General features: G+C 33.5%; 1 protein-coding gene across 20 annotated transcripts in view; it reads right to left on the bottom strand.

Annotated features, from left to right (window-relative positions):
• The window catches only part of LCORL (ligand dependent nuclear receptor corepressor like), a 159,101-nt gene that overhangs the window by 25,638 nt on the left and 110,771 nt on the right, over positions 1-22,692 (bottom strand). For 14 of the 20 annotated variants that reach the window (XM_053217526.1, XM_027043454.2, XM_027043537.2 and 11 more), the window contains one exon: positions 7,921-8,014. The exons of 1 other annotated variant lie outside the window; for it this stretch is intronic. In XM_053217526.1, the coding sequence (XP_053073501.1) occupies positions 7,921-8,014 (94 nt within the window). Of the gene's footprint in view, positions 1-343; positions 420-1,311; positions 6,568-7,920; positions 8,015-22,692 lie in introns of those variants that run through there. 5 more of the 20 variants (XM_027043610.2, XM_053217532.1, XM_053217531.1 and 2 more) reach the window with 4 other exon arrangements.

Here is a 22,692-nt window from a genome sequence, read left to right as displayed (position 1 = left end):
ATCATTCAGCAAAAATATAATGAAGCACTGATGATAATTAATTTCCTATGGCAAGTAGAATAGTTAAAAGAAAGCCCTAGTTTTAGGATACAAAATCTGATTAAAGATATGATTATATTTAGAGATTGCTAATGTTTAGTGCTTTGGATGTACTAAGAATATTTAATGAAAGTGCTTCAGAAGGAGTTACATTTTTATAAAGTAGACATTTTAGAAGTTATTTTGATAATTATCAATCTGATTTAGTGCAAATAAGAAAAATAAGATGTAGGAGAAAACTTTAAAATATTTTTTCAAGGTAGTGAAATAAAATTATTAATAAAAGAAATCTTTGCATACTTACAAGGAAAATTAAAGAATTTGGATTTCATATAAATAACAGAGTATCTTTTCTAAGATTAAGCTGCAGGCATTTTAACCTAATAATAAAAAAAATTTAAGCTATTTAAAAATAAAATCTATTTTGAATTGATTTTAAATACTAAAGTAATTACATGAAGACTAAAGGCATTACTTACCTAATTATCTAATTTCAAATGCTGGAAAATGTCCCACTGAAGAAACTAATATACATCTAATTTTAACTAAGACTCAGGATTACTTAGCAAACAAGGCAGAAGTCTACAAAAAATTTTTTAATCCAATACCAGCAGCAAGAAGAATAAAATGTATTAAAAGAATTCTGTTTCAGAAAAGTATCTTTTTAAATTAAACATATCACCAAACTCTGTACATGAAAATAGCCTCCCATTCATGATTTCTTATGTTTGCTATTATTGTTAGTAGTTCCTGGTTTGTAGGAATTTTATTTAGGGCTGGAATTAGGATATACTGATTATGAAGTGCTACAGAAGACTGTATTTTGTTTAAATAAAGGGTTATTATATTCATATATATTAAAATTAAAGGAATTTTAAAATGAAAAATGAAATTAAATTTATTTTGCTCATTAAAACTGGCTTGTATCACAGATAAAGATGCAATATTTCATCTACATTTAAAAAATATTACGTTACTTAAGAAGCAAAAACACCAAAGTAAATTTTGAACACTAGATCAGAAGTTTTCTAGAAAAATGATAACTCTACTAGATTCAACCAATATTTCACCAAAACTAACATGTGGTTTGACAAAAAGCAGTTTCTTGAGAAAAGTTTCGTGAGAAAAGATGTGACATTGATAATAAAATGTTTTAAGTCCACAGACATGACCCCAATATCCTTTCCTTTCTGGAAAAAAAAATATGTATGTATGTATGTATATGTGTGTGTGTGTGTATATATATATATATATATATATATATATATATATATATATATATATATTTGTAAATTTTATTACGTTTGGGAGTAAATGATGGAACTGATTCTCAAGATTCACTATTAGGTAATTCAAAAAATATATGGAGAACAAGGACATTAGGAAATGTTAACTATCAAATATGAAGATATGTGATATTATTCTCTTTTCCAGCAAAGTAAAAATTGTAATTTTCATATAAGCAAAAGAAAACCCAAAAACATTCTGATAGATGCACTTCAACAGTTTCTTTAAAGTTATGCTATGGGCTATTAAACATACCTGTTACTAAATAATTAAAGAGATTTTATGTTTCTTAGAAAAATACATTGCACCATATTTTAAAGATTTCATAACACTTCCTCAATGCTTAAATGTTTTATCTGTTAGTAAGTCAAGTATAGAAGTAGAAATAATTAAAACTAATGACGTGTTAACTATTCTGAAAACCACAAGATTTTTACATCTCTTCTGAGATTTCAAGGAAGTCTAAACTTTAAAAAGATTTCTTATTCAGTTTATTACTTTTATTTTTATTTTTTCTGTTTATTACTTCCAATAATGGAAATTCCAAAATACCACAGTGGTCAGTAATTTCCATCTAATGGTATATGAAGAATAACTTCATAAAGTTACTAACTGGATATTCAAGTATTAGATTATATCTGATACACACATATCAGATACTAGAGAACTAAATTCTCAAACTATAAAATTCCGTAATACTTTTATTTGGCTCCAAATTTTTTCTTTTCCATCTTTCTTGCAGTTTAGAGACTCAAAGAACAATCTAATATGAGTAAATAATAGTTGAATACACATAAATCTCCAAACTAGACTCTATTCTCAAGTGATTATATGTAAAGGTACCATAATCATATCTTTCACAGCTCCCTTGTTTTTAATGTTAAAATTTTTTCTAACCTTTTCCTGTTAGATTTACAAACCAAAACACCCTGCCCATTTTTTGTATGTTACTATCAGTTTTGCCCATTGCAAATTTTGTTGTTGAAATAGTTCTTTGGAGAAAGTCAATTTCTCACATTAATAAAAATAAAATTCATTCCTATAGTGAATCAAAAAAGTCAGTGTAGTCAGTTTTTTTCTTTTCTTTCTTTTCTTTTCTTTTACTGAATGAGTAAATCAATCACACACCAACAGTGTTGTAAATTTAAGTGCAAAAGCATTGAAGTGCTTTACTACAAATTACAACCTAGAAACACGTTAACTGAACAATTAAGATTCATACAATCAGATTTAGATATATAACAACACAAAGTAGGAACAGAATTACAGTACATTTACAACACAAGACAGATACATGAATTCATTAGAAAATATTGTAATAAATAATTCATGAATTATAGTGCAATTGATTTATGCATAAATATAACTAATTGCCTAACAATCAGTTTATATTAACAAAATCTGTCAAAATCAAGGCAGCCACAGAGTTTTACTAAATTACTGCGACAATGGAAATACTGCAATTAAAAAACAAATACAAGTATTTGTACTGTAAACAACTAAAAAAATCAGTCTCACTAAAGTTAGTATACAATTTAATATAAAATTGTCATTAGCTACCAGAAATGGTTTAAACAACTTTACTGAGCAGTAGTTTTCTAAAAACAGAGGCACTGTTTTTTCTTTTCCTTCTTTTTTTTTTTTTTTTAAATATAAAATACTTGAGGAACATTCAAATAAGTAGAAAGCATATAAGGGTTGCTTTCACCTTCATTAAAAGTCTGCTGAAACTGGATTTTTCATAAAACTGTCAATTAATAAGTAGTAACTGGTAACTAAATTTATAAAGTACTTTGAAAGTTTAACATAAAGAACATCTTAATAGAATCATTGGGGAGAAGGGGAACCCATAAATTTCCCTGCCTTTCCTAGTTTGTATAATCAAAAGTTAACTCAATAATTAGAAACATTTTGTTTCTTTTAAAAGTTATGGGTTGATCATTACCTATAAACTATCAAAAAATATTTAATTTACTATTTCTGACCAAAAATAAATAATACAAATACTAAATGCTGCAAATTAACTATAATATTACCTATAAAACTACTGATCACTGTGAAGTCAATAGCAAAATGATCCCTGATTTTATGAATCCTGTAAAGTTTTTGGTCAGGTCATCTTTTAAATGATATAAAAGTGTTCTGTAAGTATCCCTTTTCTATAAACTTCTCAATCAATTTATTAATGTAAATATAGTGTGAGGAATAAAAAAGCTCAATATAAATATTATGTAATGCATTCAGGCCCCCAAATTTTGCAAGTAAAATTCTGTATAAAGAGGTCAATAAAATTGTGTTGAAACATTTACTTTATCTTTTAACTGTGTTTTTCAATGGGGGGGGGAGGGGAAATATATTAAATAATCCAAGTTCTGGCCCTCACAAAATATGGCTTAATTCTTTAAAAAGAAAGATGACCCTGACATCTGCTGTTTTGCAATCCGTTATGTATACTTACTTGGAAAAAAAAAAAAAACAAAAACAGAGCAAGAGGATTCCATACCCTAGTATTCAGGTAACATTAAGCTGAAGAGGGTTCAGTGTAGCTCTAAGAGACCAAATAACTACTTGGTTGTGTAGCTTCCCACTCTTCAGTTTCTTTAAACATATGTAAGCAGTTTTTAAATGTAATAGCTGAAAATCTCTTTAGTATTACATGTATATGAGATTATTAGTTACACACAAACACAAGTGTAAAAACACAAGTATTTGACAAGGTGCACTTATTTTTTAAATTCAGCTTTAAGTATTCCTTTTGGACTTAGGAAAATTGGCTTAGAAAAATGATCAGAACCTGAATTTTAACAGAGAAAGGGGCACTCGGAGAATTCTGAATATAGAAGCAAATCCCCATTCTTTATATGGAGGCACATGCTTTATAACATTTTACCACTGCATACTCCATAAATCCAACATGGATACTCTGAACCACATTTTAAAACTGCTATATAAAAATTATTGGTCTCTCTTATGAGTCTGTAAAAGTTAAAATGCACTGCCCAGCTTCTAACTACCCAATTAGTAGAGTTTACATTACTGAAAGTTCAAAACAGCTTCAGTGTTAAATATCTGTAAATCTATTCAAGACCCTGAACAAACTGCAAATTTGGTTATTAGCAAAATGATAATGTATCGCCCACCAAAATGAAATCTGTAATTCATTTTGATAAACTGAAAATGTTTTGAAATGTCACAGCAGCAAATATATTAAAGTTACACTGAGGTTTTTCAATAGTAGGAGTGTGTCACAATCCTTAAAATTTAAAGTAGTCATAACATCAACTAACCAGCACATTTAAACCAAAATTATCATTCTCAAGCTTTTTCTGTGCACATTATAAACATGCTCTAAGTTGCATTCCAACTTTCTTTTCTAACCTTACACATTAGCTTATTTTTCAAATGAAAAACAAAATTAAATTATTTTAATAATTAAATTTAAATTACTTTTTGTTCTTAGTATTCCATCTTATATTAAAGGATTCTATAGCTGCTGGGGTTAACTATGTGTCAGTTTTCTTAAAAAGTATATACCTTATAAACCCCAACTTCCTGCAAATCAACTATTAAATGATAAATATTAAATTTCATTATACATATCATTTAAGGTTTTCTTTTCTATTCCTGGTGGATGCACTTGAGTGCATTTCATATTTCATAGAATACACTGTAGTGTAATACTGTATATATTAATTTTTCTTAGTATGGAGATAGCTGTCTATTTAAACTCTGATTGGTTGTCTGATATACTTACAATAGCCGTAAGTATATTATGTAAAAATGTTTACGAACTATTAATATCATATTTCCATTATAAGATGGTTCAACTGAATGGCTGGAGTGGTCTTTCACCAATAAAAATGTTTCACTCGACAATTACTTGTTTTCCCACAACGCTTTATGCTATTGACTACTAAAGAAAACCTGAATCTTTTCCACCTATTTATACAAGGATTAAATACAAACTATCAGAATTAAGTAAGCAACTATATAATTCTGTCCACAGTGAAAACCCTGAATAAAACTTTTTTTCAAAAGGCATGTAAGTGGTTTTTGAACTGTAAAATTTCATGTCTCCTGTCAGAGTGAGCATCTGTAATTCCCACATGTGTGTATACAGACACACAAATACACACCTGTGCACATACTCACACGCAAACACACACACACACACACACACACACACAAACATCTTCCTAACAAGTAATCTACACAGGCTTGCTGTTTTTGCAGCTGCCAGTCCCTGAATCTGTCATATTATATAACCCAGTGTCTGGTAATCGGAGTTTCTTCTTCGGAGGAGTCTTCAGTGTTCCAGATCTTTCTTTTACCTTGTATTCTAAAGTGCTGTGAGGTACCCCATAAATTCCTTGTGCTTTGGAAACACTCATCTTTCCGCTCATTACCATTGCAATAGCCTCTTCCATTATTTCATGATCATATTGGCGATAACGGCCACGTTTTTTCCTGGGCTGCTTATTATCTTTTCGATCCAATCCATCTTCAGTATTTTCAGAGGTTCCATCAACTGTTCCATTTTTAGAATTAAGACACAAAGGAGAGAGGTCCCCATGTAGAAAATAAGAGTCAACACTTGAGTGAGTTACAGGCCCAGAACATTCTACTTTGTTCTGTTTAGGGAGTATATTTTTCAGTTTTTGGAGAGCTGATCCTTCTAGGACTGGAGGAGAGGTTTTGGAAACTTGATACATAACATCCAGCAGACCAGGACCATCAGGTTGTGGCTTTGAAACAGAACTTACTCGGAGCTGAGGAATTTTTAACTGTACAGTAGGATGTGAAGTTTCATATTGTAGACTTTCATTTTTTTCTTTAAATTGAGTAACCATTTTCTGTAGAGTTAACTGATGGAGGTAACTGGAAGCTGTTGGGAATTTTAATTCTGAGGTTTCAAGTAGATTGAGTTTACTTTTTTCTGTGCGCTCTGCTTGAGCTCTTGCCCACAAGGCTACCTTTTGCAGCACTGCACAAGTTTCTTTACTGTCTTTATATGAGTAACTATCATTGAAATCTCGAGTTTTGTTTTTAAAAGATGCAGGCTTCCCTGCTGGTAAGGCTTCTAAGTGGAGAAGTAAAGTTTTTTGAGGTATGCCATAAAGTATGCCTGCTTTATTTATGTCCAGTGCTCCAGACTGAATGTCTTTCAAAGCTTTTGAGAGCAAACCATCTGCAAACTCAGCACTTCTTTCCACATAGTCCTCTCTGTTTCTGTGTAGTCTCCTGGATGGATGGAATGAAACGATGGTAAACTGATGCATGAGAGACTCTCACACAGCTATGGAAGGGAAGGGTCCACTCCTTTATTATACTCCTTGCTTAGGTAACATCACTGCTTATGACTCTTTTTAAGTCTGTGAGATGTAGTAGTTACTCCTTATCAAAGCAAACGCTACAGTCCTGGTAGGACAATGTGTCAATCATACGGTGGCCTCAACAGGCAGACCTTCCAAGAACATAAAATCCTAACTCAGTATTTGTAAAAATATTCTCATGATGTTGCTATTCCTCTGACAGATGCTTGCAGAGCAATACTTATAATTTTTATTTGTACAATTAGAGTTCCATTATAAAAAATACCCAAATCCTAAAGGAGTTTTTGTTAGTAGAAACGTGACGTTACCGCTAAACAAGTAATAAAAGAGTCAACCCCTTTAAAGGAAATTTGTAGCAGCAAGAATATTTCCAAACACAAACATCCCATATCTCCACAAGACTAATGTTTCTCTAGACAAAAACTTAAAATTTGAAACAAGTAGACAAGGTATATTTGGGTAAAATAATTTGATACTATAAATGTTATCTCTATTTCAAACATATCATTGTAATTTTCAAAGTTTCTTAAACACAAGCTAACTGTACCTTAAGATTCAAAAGCTACCACAGTTGAAACAAATTACACTCTACATCGAAGATTTAAATGTGACAAAAAAGCTTCCTATGCAGTTTGTTAATGGGAAGATGCAAAAGTTACTAAATAAAAATCCAAAAATCCAACAGAACAGCATTTCACTGCTAATTATTTTCACTGCTAATTATTTATTTAATTAATGAGAACTTTGAAAGCATGAAAGGACTTTTTGTGGTGCTTACTAGATATATATTATTATATATATTATATAAAGTTTGCCACCACACCTAAAGCACAGTGAAAAAAATGTAAACATTATAACTAACTGTAAGAATCAGTAAGTACAGTACTTTTAAAATTTGTTGATTGTTTTAAAAAAATTAAATAGTGAAATCACATATTTCCCTTAAAATTGCCTCCTGAGTACTGAATTTTAAATTTTCTTTACTCGTCCTGCTTCTTGGTTTGTAGTCTATGGTTAAGTTGGTAGTTCATTTTAGTAACATGAACTAAAGTTTGGTGATTGTTCTGATAACTTTTCTTTAACAGAAAGAATAAAAAAGAAAGAGAAAGGACGAATGAAAGGTATGAGAGACACACACTTATGAGTGACAAAAATTCTGGAGGAAAGCTATATATGTCAATCTACTCAAAGTAGTATTAAGAGTTCTCTGTAGAGATAATTTTATATTAATATTAAATTATATTTCCTAGATATTGCTTACCCAGCCACTGAATTTTCAGAAGAAGGATCACATATGGATGACTCTTCAGATTTTATGCTGGTTTTCTTTGTAGAGAGATCTAACACTCCATCCCCTATAATTTTTGCAAGAGAAAAAACTTTATATTTGTGACAAATAGGTAATCCTTACATTTTAACATATCATATTTTGCTGATCTACTAATTCATGACCTAAAAATTAACACCTGTATTTGACATGTGGCCATTACCAACTCATTTGGTGGTTTTAGCAACAGGACATGACTGGGAAGGCACTACATAGGAAAAAAGAACAGAGAAGGAGCTGGCATATCGTAAGTGATATGAAGAAACAAACAGGCTATGATACAAAATCTGTTTAAAAGCAACACTTGGTCACCTTTCCCACTGTTGTGCAGTGAACAGCCATTTAACTGCTTATCCATGATTTTTTTTTCTATTCAAGGCTGCCCAGATGATGCTCTGAGAAAGTAGGAATGATGTAAGTTGTACAAAACAGAGACCACAGAAAAAAATGATGATGAATAAGAGAACAATAACTAGCATTTACTAGGACTAGCAATATGTGGAACATATACTTTGGGTAGTAAACTGTGACTCTTATGTATAACCAATGTATTTTTAGAATTCAGTGTAAAATTTTACAGTTTTAAATAACTGAAACATAGAACAGTTGAATCACTGTCTATATAATATAGTGTTTATATCTGTTACTGAATGAAGACATAACCAGTAAGAATATGACATCTTAGGAAAAATAGCCTGTTAGAAAACAACTGCTTAAGTATTTATTAAAATGTAGTTATTTTTATTATTGTTATAATATTGAATTTCCATAAATAAAATCAATGATTCAGACATGTTAATCTGACAAATCTGAGGGTCAAAAAGAATAAACATAAACTATGAATTGGAAACACAGCACTCAATAATACTGTGAATATTTCTTTACTGATAGTTAAAAAACTGAAAAGTTATAAAGAATCATTATAAGAAAACATATGTCTAAAAAATATACTAAAAAATTCAAGCTGGTTTAAAAAAAATTCAACTGGGTTTTATTGTTACCATATAAATTCATCTAACACTTAAGTGCCCTGCAAGATACAAATACAGGAAAATAAAACAGTCTCACTCATAACCTATTATTATTATGTATAATTCAATAATAATTTTATGGAGTGCTTACTATGTGCAAAGCACTATTTTAGGAATTTAGAAGCAGCAGTAACAAAGGTATAAAAATAAAATGTACTAACTGTCATGGTACCAACCATGACCAACCAAACATGTTACCTGGGGGAAAGCTTCTATAAGGAACAGTTTGTACAAAGGTTGTGATACGGAATCATTTCTAAAATGTTTGTGGAATAGCAAAGAAGCCAGGGTGGCTGGAGTGGAGTAACCCAGGCTGAGTGAAATGAGATCAGAAGTGTAGGAAGGCAGGAGCGCCTGGGTGGCTCAGTCGGTTAAGAGGCTGACTTAGGCTCAAGTCATGATCTCGCTGTTCGTGAGTTTGAGTCCCACATCAGGCTTTGTGTGGACAGCTCAGAGCCTGGAGTCTGCTCCAGATTCTGTGTCTCCCTCTCTCTCTGCCCCTTCCCTGCTTGCACTCTGGCTCTCTCTCAAAAACAAATAACGGAAAGAAAGAAAGAAGGGAAGGGAAGGGAAGGGAAGGGAAGGGAAGGGAAGGGAAGGGAAGGGAAGGGAGGGAAGGAAGGAAGGAAGGAAGGAAGGAAGGAAGGAAGGAAGGAAGGAAGGAAGGAAAGAAGGAAGAAAGAAAGAAAGAAAGAAATGTAGGAAGGCAGATCACATTAGGCCTTATAGGCCATAGTAAGAAATTTCTATTTTACTTTGAGAGAGACAGGAAAGGAGGATTGGAGTATTCTGAGCATAAGACTGACACAATTTTAATTTATGCTTTTAAAGGATCAATCTGCTGTGGTGAGAATGGACTGCAAGGGGCTAAGGGTGGAGGAGGGAAACCTGTTGGGAAAGTGGTATGATATTTCTCAACTCTGGGCTTACACACTTTGTTAGTTTCCTCTGTTAGAATACTCCTAATCCTCTCTTTCTATCCCCACACTCCTAATTCTCACCAAATCTTACTCTCAATCATTCAGGACGCAACTTGGATTTGGTTGGTTGTCATTGTTCTAGGTTCCTATACCTGCAACACTACATTATTTAGCACTTAGCATGCTATATTCTAGTTGCTTATATACTTACCACTGTTAGCCATGCAGACTCTAAGCTATGTGAAGGCAAAGACCATGTCTATTTTATTCAGCCAGATATCCCCACTGCCTAGAATAGTGCCTGGCACACAATAAGTGTTCAGTAAATACTTGCTGAATAGAATTTGGAAGAATTAAAAGGGGAGACTGGACAAGTAAACGCAGAATATGGTACACAGTACCTTAAAAAATTGTTAAGTGAAGCATCTCATCCCATGCTACCCATGAAGCTCAATTTTTTATGCTTTGTCTCCAACTCAACTCAACCCTCATACTTCCTGTGTCCCTAACTACTTGCAGTTCCTCAAACATGGTATGTGGTATCAGGTCTCTCAAACTGCAGTGCACGGTTCCCTCTGCCTAGAGTGTTCTACCTTTTCAACTTGTCAAACTCCTACTCATCTTTAAAGATCCACATGCTCCCAAGCAGAAGCAGATTTTTGTTTCCCTTGTGTCAACAGCATGCTATAACACTTCTGACACTGTCTTGTAATAACTGACTTATAGATCTTTTTCTCCCACAAGACTGAATTCCTCAGGCCAGGGATCTATTTATTTGTATTTCATAAAGAACAGAGTGCTGTGACCTACTGAAAGAAGAAAGAGAGAAATGTCCTTTCCTTTACTATCTCATTTCTCTTCTTCAACAACTAAATTTTGCTAACTCAAGACCTTATAAAATCATTTTCTTCAAAAAATCATTACTACCTAATTTATATTCAAATTTAACACTGAATTCATTAGTCTTGATTCTGCTCCTGTTTTATGTAGTTTGTAGCACATAAAACATGCTCTCCGTAAGTCTGTTATTCCTAGTCAATGTTACAAAATGAATTAATGAAATTTCTCCAATTCTAAACTCTTCTAACAAAAGTAACACCAACAATGAATTAAAAAAAAAACACAAAAAACAAACAAAAAACTCTTCTAGACTTTTGATATGGTTGATTTAAAGTTAATTATTCCACAGTCCAGAAATAAGAAAAGGAGATACAAGGAACTCCTCTTCCTCCTTTACATTAACTACGCAAATTAGGTTGTTGCTCCCTAGCTAGGGCAATAAAGGCATTCTTGTCCTTTTTGGACCACTCCTAGAGACAAGGACCTGGCTGGAGATAATTTTAAGGATGAACTAGACCTAAGTCCTGTTCCATCTTTAAGAGAGCTACCCAAATCAGGCTTATACTCCTGATTCTTCTTTTTTCAAAACTCTAAACAGTGACCAGAGTGAGAAATGCTTTAATTTTTTTCCCCCACAGCCTTGTCCCCATCCTAGGGTACCTATGTTAAACGTTTTGCTTTAAACGTATTTGAGAACTTAAGGAACACATTATAGTCTGTTATCCAGTTAAAATGGCAAATATACTCCTTCAGCATATTTCTGTCACACAGTAAAATCAATCAATGAACACTTATGTAGTGAATACAGGATACATAAATATGTAAGTAAAGAATTTTTAGAAAAATTTTAGTTATCACAGAAAATCTCACTTTTTGTTAGCAGTGCCTTGGTCTATACTAAAGTATTTTGCTGATATCATGACTCCAGTAGCTCAAGAGCTAGAAAAACCATAAAGAGTCACCTCTAGGACTGTCCAAATTAGAAAAGCAAAAACAAGAAAAGGAGAGAGATAGCTTGGGAAGAATGACAGAAAATGAAAAGATCAGGAATGGGGGGTAAAGGGGATTTTCTTGCTCCTGCTGCTGATTTAGATCTAGCTGTAGTGATAACATCTAGAAGAATCACTCCTTCAGAATGGAGTTAGCACACCATAACTAGATTGTATTGTGTGTATATATTTCCAAAGTACTAATAATTAACTTGATGGATAAAAACTAAGTACTTATTATGTATGCTCTAGGGCAATCTAAACTAAGTAGAAGACAGACTGAAATTTATTTACCATTCAACTATTGGCAGGTACATAAGGTTGTTTTCGTTTTACACTATTACAAACTATATTGAAATGAAAATCCTTCTAAATGCTTTCTTGTGTTCATGTATAAGAATTTTTCTAAGTTATACACTAGAAGTATAAGTGCCGGACTTTACAGTTTGAACTTTAGTAGATATCACCAAATTTCTTTCCCACATCCTTGACAACACTTGGTGGTGTTGAGATTTTTAATTTTTGCTAATTTGGTAAGAAAAGCAAGTTGCAGGAGTAAATTAACAAGAGTGCATTTAGTATGCATTAATGCGAACTTCTAAAGCACACAAAAAGATTTTGCTTATTAATGTATGAATAGGTATTATCAGGGGTTGCTTCCAAAAGCAAACAAAAGGATGTGATAGTTGCTTAAGAGAAAGCATATCAGAAGCAAACATGATCAAATAACATATTATTAGTTCTGGGTGACAGGAACATGACTATTATACTGTATATTTCTATACAATTGAAAATTTCCTAATAATAAATACAGATTATTTCCATTTACTAGTTATAGACTGGGTCTGAACACTACAGTTTACTTATTGTCGATCAAACACTAATATGACATGTATAGAATTAAAGAGGGGCCAGTGTAATCTTTCAACAAGGTCAGGTAAACTGTATATATTATACTACAAGAGATAACTTTTTAAATGGACCAATGCTTGAAAAACTGAAATCATGACTAAACTGGGCAATTTCTTGATATAAACACTTTACTGGGTTAATTTTTTTAGAATTCACCTTCTTTTAAAATCAAGATTTGAATTTTCATTAACAGATTTTCAGTTCTGTATTTTCATGCAAATTCCTGATCAAGGATCTATTCAAAGGAGACAAATGCAACTGTTATAACATAGATTGTATTTCACCACTCCAAGGACACCATTCTTTCCTATCTCTAATCTTATGGCCTTTGTCCATTCTTCAAAGTATGCTCTGTGTTCTCTTGGCCTGGCTAACTTCCACACATCCTTCAGAATCATCCCCTCAAACATTTTTCTAATTTTCCCCACAACATACAATACCCTTTGTATTCTTCTATACTGTACTTATGACATATTATTATAATTTGCCTAATTTAGCACCTAAACTCCAATAGGGGAGTTAGTAAGTATGTTTGGAATCTATTTAAGATTTATATTGAATTAAGCATAATTACCTGGCTGATTTTCTCACAATACCCAGTCCCTAAGCCAGGGCCTGAAAGCAACAGTACTCCAATACTTATTCACAGACTCATCAATGACTCACTCAATTTTGTCATAATAATAAGCACTGCATACAACTGACTCTAACAAAATAGTCATGCAATCAATTAACTTTGTTCAGCCACTCAGAAAATGACAACACAGTCAAAAGGTTGATATCTATATGGAAGAGAGGGTTGGCTTCACATAGAGAAACTCTGCTTAAGATAAAGAGGCTAAGAATGGTTTTCAATCAATTTCTATATTCGTTAGGTTCTAATAATCATACAGATTTTTCTTCAGAAATTATTGTCAAGACTGATGATCATTAATCAATTAATTGTGAATATTACATACATTAAAAACATATTTATTAACTCTTCACAACACTTTGGGTCTTCAGTGGCTATACAAGGCAAATCATGAAGCTCAGTCCATATTGGAGTATGGCATGGGTCTTTGAAGCCACGTTATTTATCACCAATATTAAATATATAAACATTAGTAAGATTCAGTTCACGAAGACAAGTTAATTTTTTTGAGAGAGAGAGAGAGAGTGAGCGAGCGTGAGCAGGAGAAAGGGATAGAAGGAGAGAGAATCTGAAGCAGGTTGCATGCCCAGGGAGTTGGACACAAGGCTCAATCCTGTGACCCTGGGATCATGACATGAGTCGAAATCAAGAGCCAGACACTAAACCAACTGAGCCAACCAGGCACCCCAAAGCAAGTACACTTTAATGAGAGGAGACAATATCACATAAATTTTAAATTCAAAAAAATTTTTTAATATTTATTTATTTTTGAGAGAGAAACAGCATGAGCGGAGGAGGGGCAGAGAAAAGGAGACAGAATCTGACGCAGGCTCCAGGTTCTGAGCTGTTAGCGCAGAGTCCAATGCGGGGCTCAAACCCACAGACTACAAAACCATGACCTGAGCCGAAGTAGGACGCTTAACTGACTGAGCCACCCAGGTGCCCCGAAAATATCACATAAATTTTATATTGCCTAGAGGGAAGAATATTCCAAATGAAATTTCACAAAAATGGTAATTACTAGCAATAAAACTTTCATCAAAATCACTGCTACTTAACATTTAATAATGCTTGATGCAAACTGCAAACCTATGTTAATAAATACCTTAATGTTATTTCTACCTTATGTCTCAGATCACTTCTTATCTATCTCCCTAAATGGGTCTTGTCTTTCTTTTCGCCCCTCAATGTATGGTCCTAGTCAGCCTTTGGCTCTTTCTGGTCTTTTCTTCCTGTACTCTCTAGGAGATTCCTATGATTTAAATTATTAATTTATTCATATTCAGCTGACTTCTAGAACATATTAGTAACTCACAAAAAATCTAAATATATAAAACCAGTATTTTTCTTTAGTGCAAATAAAGTATGCAAAAACAAACAGCATTACCTGTCTTACCCCATTTAGTGCTTATACAACCCAATATATTAATAGGTTTTCTAAATTTGCAAATTTTAATGGTAACATTGAAAGTGAAAGACAGGTCAATTATCTTGCCCACAATCATACAGTTGTAAGTAGTGAAAATGCCATTCAAATTCAGGCAGCCACGTTCGAGAGTCTGCCTTTAACCAAAATTCTAATCTGTGATGTTTTAACAAAACAGATTATAATGTTGGCAATGGTGTAATAAGCTTGCATGGTCAAACACTACTAGCTCAGGAACACAACGCTTTTGGAAACATAGCAATATGTAATCAAAAAGCTTAAAAATGTTTACACATTTTGGGGTGCCTGAGTGGCTAAGTCAGGTGAGTGTCCGATTCTTGATTTCAGCTCAGGTTGTGATCCCAGGGTTGTGGGACTGAGCCCCACATTGGGCTCTGCACTGAGTGTGAAGCTTTTTTGTGATTCTCTCTCTCTTCCCCTGCCCCTCTCCTCTGCTAGCGCACTCTCTAAAATTAAAAAAACTGCTTCTTGGCCTTAAAAAAAAAATGCTCACACTTTTTTAGGCATTTTAAGAAAATATTTAACGTGAAAATGATTTCATGTACAAAGACAAATGAAAGATTTCAATATGGCTGATAAATGTAATTTTTTTACAACCATAAATATTTAACAAATAGTTGTATAAATTATGGTACTTTCACTTGCTTGAGAATTAGGTCTAACATATCCATTAAGGTAATTAATAAAACATGAACGGGGTGCCTGGGTGGCTCAGCTGGCTGAGCATCTGACTTCAGCTCAGGTAATGATCTCGTGGTTTGTGCGTTCAGGCCCTGCATCGGGCTCTGTGCTAACAGCTCGGAGCCTGGAGCCTGCTTTGGATTCCGTGTTTCCCTCTCTCTGCCCCGCCCACACTCACACTCTCTCTCTCAAAAATAAATTAAAACAAAACAAAACAAAACAAAACAAAACAAAACAAAACAAAACAAAACATGGAACACTGCAACTGCTATTATAATGTTTTTAAAAGGTAGGAGATAAGGTGCCTCGGTGGTTCAGTCGGGTAAGTGTCCAACTTTGGCTCAGGTCATGACCTTGTGGTTTGTGGATTTAAGCCCTGCATTGGGGCTTTGTGCTGACAGTTCAGAGCCTGGAAACTGCTTTGGATTGTGTCTCCCTCTTTCACTTCCTCTGCTCATGCTCTGCCTCTCTCTCTCACACACAAAAATAAGTAAACATTTTTTTAAAAAAAAGGTAGGATATAAACTTGAATAGAGATACAGACCATTACCCATACAGAAAGCCAAAAAATCAAATATAGAATAAACCCTGAAAGTAAATATAACAAATGACACCAGTGGTGGTTTCTAATAAGGATCTGGGTAGTTAAAATCTGTGTGTGGACACATACTTGCATGCATATATTAAAAATTCTTAACCCAAACTTATTTCTTTTAAATTTTTTTACATTTATTTATTTTTGATAGACAGACACAGAGCACAAGTGGTGGAGGGGCAGAGAGAGAGGGAGACACAGAATCTGAAGCAGGCTCCAAGCTCCGAGCTGTCAGCACAGAGCCCGACGCGGGGCTCGAACTCACAAACCGCAAGATTGTGACCTGAGCCGAAGTCAGACGCTTAACCGACTGAGCCACCCAGGTGCCCCTCTTAACCCAGACTTATTAATAAAACTTATTAATACAGACTTATTGACAAAATAATCCAAAGTGGAAAAAGCATTCCCTTGGGTTTACCCAAATTTTATTTTTAAATTGTTTTTATTGTTACTAGTTTAACCACCAAGTTCAGAGTCATAGAGGAAATAACCAATAAACTATCAAAGTAGCACATCGATTCAGTTTTTCCTTCCCTTATTTGGCTCCCTCTATAAGCATGTTTTTAAAAGGGAAAGTTATAGTCTTTCTGATGCATTTTATTTAGTGCATATATTCCTGAAACCCACAGAATTCATTCATCTACATGTAAACTAAAGTACTTACAGTGAATTTAGGATGTAAAAATAAATAACACTAAATTTCATTAGACAAATATTACTGGTAAAATTAAATGAGATTTCAACAATTTCACCAAATACCATTTTAGAATTTCAATGCAGCTCTTTTTCTTTCTTCAGTTATTCCTACAAGTACTGAATTAAAACAAAGTTTCAAAGGCTTCAAGTCCATACTTGAAAAATATTTTTTAAACAGGTTATTTTTCATCCCATGTATTGTACTACTCTATAAGTTCAAGTTTTAACATTTTACTTTAAATGTGGGATGTATACTTATTACAATAATGTCATATTGGAAGACTTTACATTTGTTGACCACACATTTGATAGTGTCTGTCATGCTTATTCAAAACTTATTTATGTTTTTTAAAAAACTTTTTACTGAAATATAACATTCATAATAAAAATGCACAGAAGTATATACAGTTTAATAAATTTTCACAAACTAAACAGTCCTATGTAAACAGCACCTAGATTACCACCTTTCAACCAAGAGACACCCCCACCATATCACCCTCTAATCATCAACTCACCCCGCCCCCACATATCCTGACTTCTAACAGCTTTTGTTTGTTTGTTTGTTTAAAGTAGGGTTCATGCCCAACGCTGAACCCAACATGGGGCTTGAACTCACAATCCTGAGATTAAGACCTGCTTAACTGAATGAACACTCCAACTTCTAACAGCTTTATATGTGTGCACCTTGATGCAGCAATTTCACTTCTAGGAATGTGTCCTAAGGTAAAAATCAAGATTGAGTGCAATATTGGGGTGCCTGGGTGGCTTAGTTGGTTAAGTGTCCGACTTCGGCTCAGATCATGATCTCGTGGTTTGTGAGTTCGAGCCCCACATTGGGCTCTGTGCTGACAGCTCAGAGCCTGGAGCCTGCTTCGGATTCTGTGTCTCTCCCTCTCTTTGTCCCTCCCCCGTTCATGGTCTGTCTCTGTCTCTCAAAAAAAAAAAAAAAGACTGAGTGCAATATCTTAGTTCAAACATATGTTTACTTACATATCTGAAGACAGGATTAAATATAATGTTATGCACAAAATCGAATACTACTCAAAAAAGTAAATGATTCTGTAGAAAAATATTTAGTAACATAAGAATGTTTAAAAATATTATTATATATTTTTAAACTGAGAGAGAGTGTACACAAGCAAGAGAGAAGTGGGGAGAATCTTAAGCAGGCTCCATGCTCAGCACAGAGCCCCATGTGGGGCTTGATCCCATAACCCTAGGATCATTACCTGAGCTGAAATCAATTGTTGGACACAACCAACTGAGTCACCCAGGTACCCTTAAAAGTAAGTATGATTTTAAAAACACAAGTTGCAGACGATTATATTATGTATGATTTGTGGGAGTGAGCTCTAGGAAGACAGAGTGTGAGTGTGTATTTTTTTTTCCCAGAAAATGATTTGGAAGGATTGAAAACTTAACAGGAACAGTTACCTCTGGGTGGCTAAGGAAGGATAATTTTTATTTTCTTCATTTGCTTATTTATTTTCTAGTTTTTCTATAACACATAGCTTTTATAGTTCATTCATTCAATTAGTACTTATTGAGTGGATATAATAAGCCAGTCATTTTCTTAGGCACACAGGAGATAACAGAAAACAAGACAGAAAATGTTCCTGCTCTCATGGAACTTATTGTCTAGAGGGGAAGACAAAGAAAAGATCAATAAAAAAAAATTTCACAAGGTGATAAGACTTACCATGAAAATAAAACCCAGTAACAGGACACAGTAATAACAACAGCAGGTGGAAAGAGGTTACTATGTTGGAATAAATGATCAGGCAAAGCCTCTGAGAAGGTGCATGTGTTCTTCTTAAAAAGTAAATTATATCAAGATAAAATTCAAACACAAAAAAATATAGAATGATCCTCCCATTACATCCACTCTTCAGTTTCAACAATTACCTACATTTTTGCTATACTTGCTCCATTTATCCCTATTTACTAAAGTATTTTAAAGCTAATTACAGATGTCACATCATTTCTATATCATGCATCTTTAAAACATATAAGCATTTTCATACATAACTATACCAATTCCTTGCTATCCTCTAACGCCTGGTTTGTACTGAAATTTGCTCTACTGAGTCCTTAGGACATTAACTTTTTGAAGAAGCTAGGTCATCAGTTCTACTACAGACCATTTTACATTATACTTTGTTTTGTTTCTTGTGGTCACTTTGTTCTATTTCCCAGTAATTCTGATAAGACTTGAATTAATTCTAAAGCAAATGGTTCTCAAACTTCTGAATCTCATAATTTCAGTCTTAAAAATTACTGTGGACCTCAAAGAGCTTTTGTTTAGGTGAGTTATATCCGTTTAGATTTACCATATTATAAATTAAACCAATAAATTTAAAAAATATCTCTAATTGATAATAACTCTATAAATGTGCTTTTAAAAACATTTTAATGAAAAATAAAGCTTTCAAAGTAAAACAATGAGGTTTTTTTTTATAATTTTGCAAATCTCTAATGTCTAGCTCAATAGAAGATAGCTAGTCATATATGCTTCCGTATTCAATGTATTTAAATTTACTAGATCATGTAGTTTCTAGCTGACTTCATTACATATTTGTGAGAGAATGAGAGTGAAAAGGACAAATAACTTATATTATTTAGTTTTCACCTGGGGTATCCCCTGAAAAAGTTTCAGGGGTTCCAAGAGCTTCCTAAACCACATTTGAGAACCATTGGCTTAAAGAATTATTTAGAGGGGCACCTGGACTCTTGATTGTGGCTCAGCCCAGGACATAATCTCACAATTCGTGGGATTGAGCCCTGTGTCCAGCTCTGTGCTGACAGCACAGAGCCTGTATGGGATTCTCTCTCTCCTTCTCTCTCTCTGCCCCTCCCCACTCATGCTCGCTTGTTCTCTCAAAATAAATAAACTTAAAAAAGAACTGCTTAGATTCATATTCAATGTTTTCAGCAAGAATACTTCCAAAGTGATGCAACATTTCAGAAGGCACATAAAGTCTAATTTCAATGATGCTCAAGTGATCATTGTGTTCTGATGGTGATAGTCTGACCCCACCATCCATTGTAAAGCTCCCCAAACAACCTTTCCTCTAATAGTTTTATCTTCTGATGATGATGTTTGATTCAATTATCTTATTAGCAGATGCAAAATAGTAATATTTTTAGACTATCACGTCTTCCATATTTATTATCTTAAAGATTCTTCTTTAAGAATCTTCCTTAAATGATGGCTATTTGGTCCTGAAATACAATTTGTTTAAGAAAAAAAAAAGGAATTATGCGTAACTTTTTCCTTTAATTGCTCATTTGCACAGTAAGGAGCTGGTACACTACTGTATCTCCAGTGTGGACTAAAGGCTTCGAGAGGCACTTCTATTTTCTGATTATCATAAACTAATGGATTTTAAAACATTCAGCATGCTTCAGTTGCAATTGTTCTTCCTTTTGATGCTCAAATGTTCTCATATTGGCCAATGGGGAACCCTTAACATTGGCTTCTGTATTCTGTTGACAATTCAGCCTTTAGAGCTTCCTTGCTTGTTGGAACAAGATGTTCTAGGCTCATTCTGTACACTTTCTAATCTAGACCAGGATTGCAAAGAAGCAGCTAGCTTCCTTTTAAAGGAAAAAAAATGTTAATTTTTTTAAGTTATTTATTTTGAGACAGAGAGAGCATGAGTATGAGTGGGGGAGGGGCAGAGAGAGAATGAAAAAAAGAATCCCCAAGCACAGAGACCCATGTGGGACTCGAACTCATGAATCAAGAGATCACGACCCAAGCCGAGATCAAGAGTCTGATGCTCAACTGACTGAGCACCCAGGTGCCCCTAAAGGCAAATAATGTTTATTTTTATTCTATTATCTTAAGAAGATTGTTTTTAAAGTTTATTTTGAGAGGGACAACTCAAGTGAGGGAGGAGCAGAGAGAGAGGGGAGAGAGAGAATCGCAAGCAGGTTCCATGCCTGATGCAGGGTTTGAACCCCTGAAGCTGTAAGATCATGTCCTAGCTAAAACCAAGAGTCAGAGGCATTTTAACTGACTGAGCCACCCAGGCACCCGAAGGAAAATAATGTTTAAAGTCCACAATCCAGGTCTAGTTCAATGTGATTGAGCTGTCACTGCTTTTAGGTACTTCAGTGACAAGACTAGGAAATGCATATTTTTGAAAAGAAAAGAAATTCATGAATTTGCACTGACATTTCCAATTCACATATAATATTAAAGTGTTTTTACTTCTTTCATTTTACTCTTGTTTTTTTTCCCTTACCCTGAAAATCTTGGTTTCCTAACAATGTTAACATGATTACATATTTATCATTTAAGTTTCAAAATAACAATGGCAATACTATTACTAATATTACCAAAAGCATTTCTTTGAAGCATCTCCTTGTCCTTAGAATATATTCCACTAAGAATGTACAGTCAAAATACTGGTTAAAGTCACCTCACATAATTCTTTCTTCTGTGTCATATAATGCAGTCAGGTTTATATGCTACATTCTTTCTCACATGTTTGGGGATTGCTTTATTATTTTTTTTAAATGTGTATTCTTTGGAATATGTAGGATATTTGCATAAAATTACACAAGGTCTATTCACAGAACTTCCATCCTTTCCTCTCTGCCTCATCTACGTCACCCCCTTATAGGTAACCATGCTGTTAGTTTTTATCTTTCCTGCTTTGTTTTTGCAAACCAGAATATATTTCTAACCCTTTGCTATTATAAATAATGCCCTCAATGAAAAACCTTGAACATATATACACATATATTCTCTCCATATAAAACAGAGAGGTGGACATGAACAAGATCTTAGCAAAGTCATACAAGTCTTGAAAATAAACTTAAATTTTGTTCTTTATGTAATAGAAAACTAAGAGGAAGATTTTAAATACAGAAGTAATGTAAGCTTTACTTTATTCAATCTGAGCATGAGAATACAATTTTGGCAAACTGATAAATTCAAAGTTATGTTAAGATATTCATTATGAAAGTTATCTCTTCAGAAGGAAAACAGATGAAATTACAAAGAAAACTAAAATCTGATGTCACTTAGAAACCATGTGGTGCTAAAGTGGCCAATTTAGTATCAAACTATAACAAATATTCAGGAAAAATGTAATGGCCACAAAGGAAGTTGATCTTTTCTTCCTTTCTGTCCTTCTTTCTTTCTTTTTATGCTTCATACAACTAATTATGTTAGCCAAGTGATGGTTTGGTTACATGGCAACATTTATGGAACATCTGACTGCAAAGAGCATGATTTTTTGTGATATTCTTTATAAGACAGAAAAATGAAAAATCCAGTTCATATCTTCTGTAACAATTATATTTCTTGCCACTCTATAATCTTGACTATAGAAAAAGCTTTCAATAGCCTCTTGATTTTTAAGTAACTGAGGCAATCTTCATATAGTTCCTCAAACATAACTGACTTGTTCCTGCTTTTATTGATTTCTGATATTTTTGTCTTTGTATCTGTTATTTCTTCTACCTGGAATGTCTTGCCCTCAGATCTTCATATGGAGTACTTCTCATTATTCAAGTCTCTGCTCAAACTCATTTCCTCAAGAAGACCTTACCTAAATAATCTGATCTAAATACCTGACCATCTTACCTAAAATAATCTTCCTAGTCACTCTTGATATCTTGCTTATTGATTCTTTTGGAAAATAAGGGGCACACTGACAGGCATATACAAATAACTTCTGGAAATGAAAAATGTAATAACAAATTAGAAACTCAAGATACAGGTTAAGCAGTGATTAGAACAGCTCAAGAGAGAATTAGTGAATTTGGAGATTCTTCTAAATAAACTAATCAAGATGCAACACAAGGAGACAAAGAGGTGGAATATATAAAAGAGAAGATAAGAGACAGGATAGAATGAGAGTACCCAAAATATGTCTCAGTAGATTTTGACAGGTGATAAAATGAGAGCTACAATACATTTGAAAAGATAATGGCTAAAAATATAAC

The sequence above is a fragment of the Acinonyx jubatus genome, chromosome B1 (genome assembly GCF_027475565.1).
Source record: "Acinonyx jubatus isolate Ajub_Pintada_27869175 chromosome B1, VMU_Ajub_asm_v1.0, whole genome shotgun sequence".
NCBI lineage: Eukaryota > Metazoa > Chordata > Mammalia > Carnivora > Felidae > Acinonyx > Acinonyx jubatus.
The sequence above is the reverse complement of the archived record's forward strand: the minus strand, read 5'-3'. Positions and strand labels throughout refer to the sequence as shown.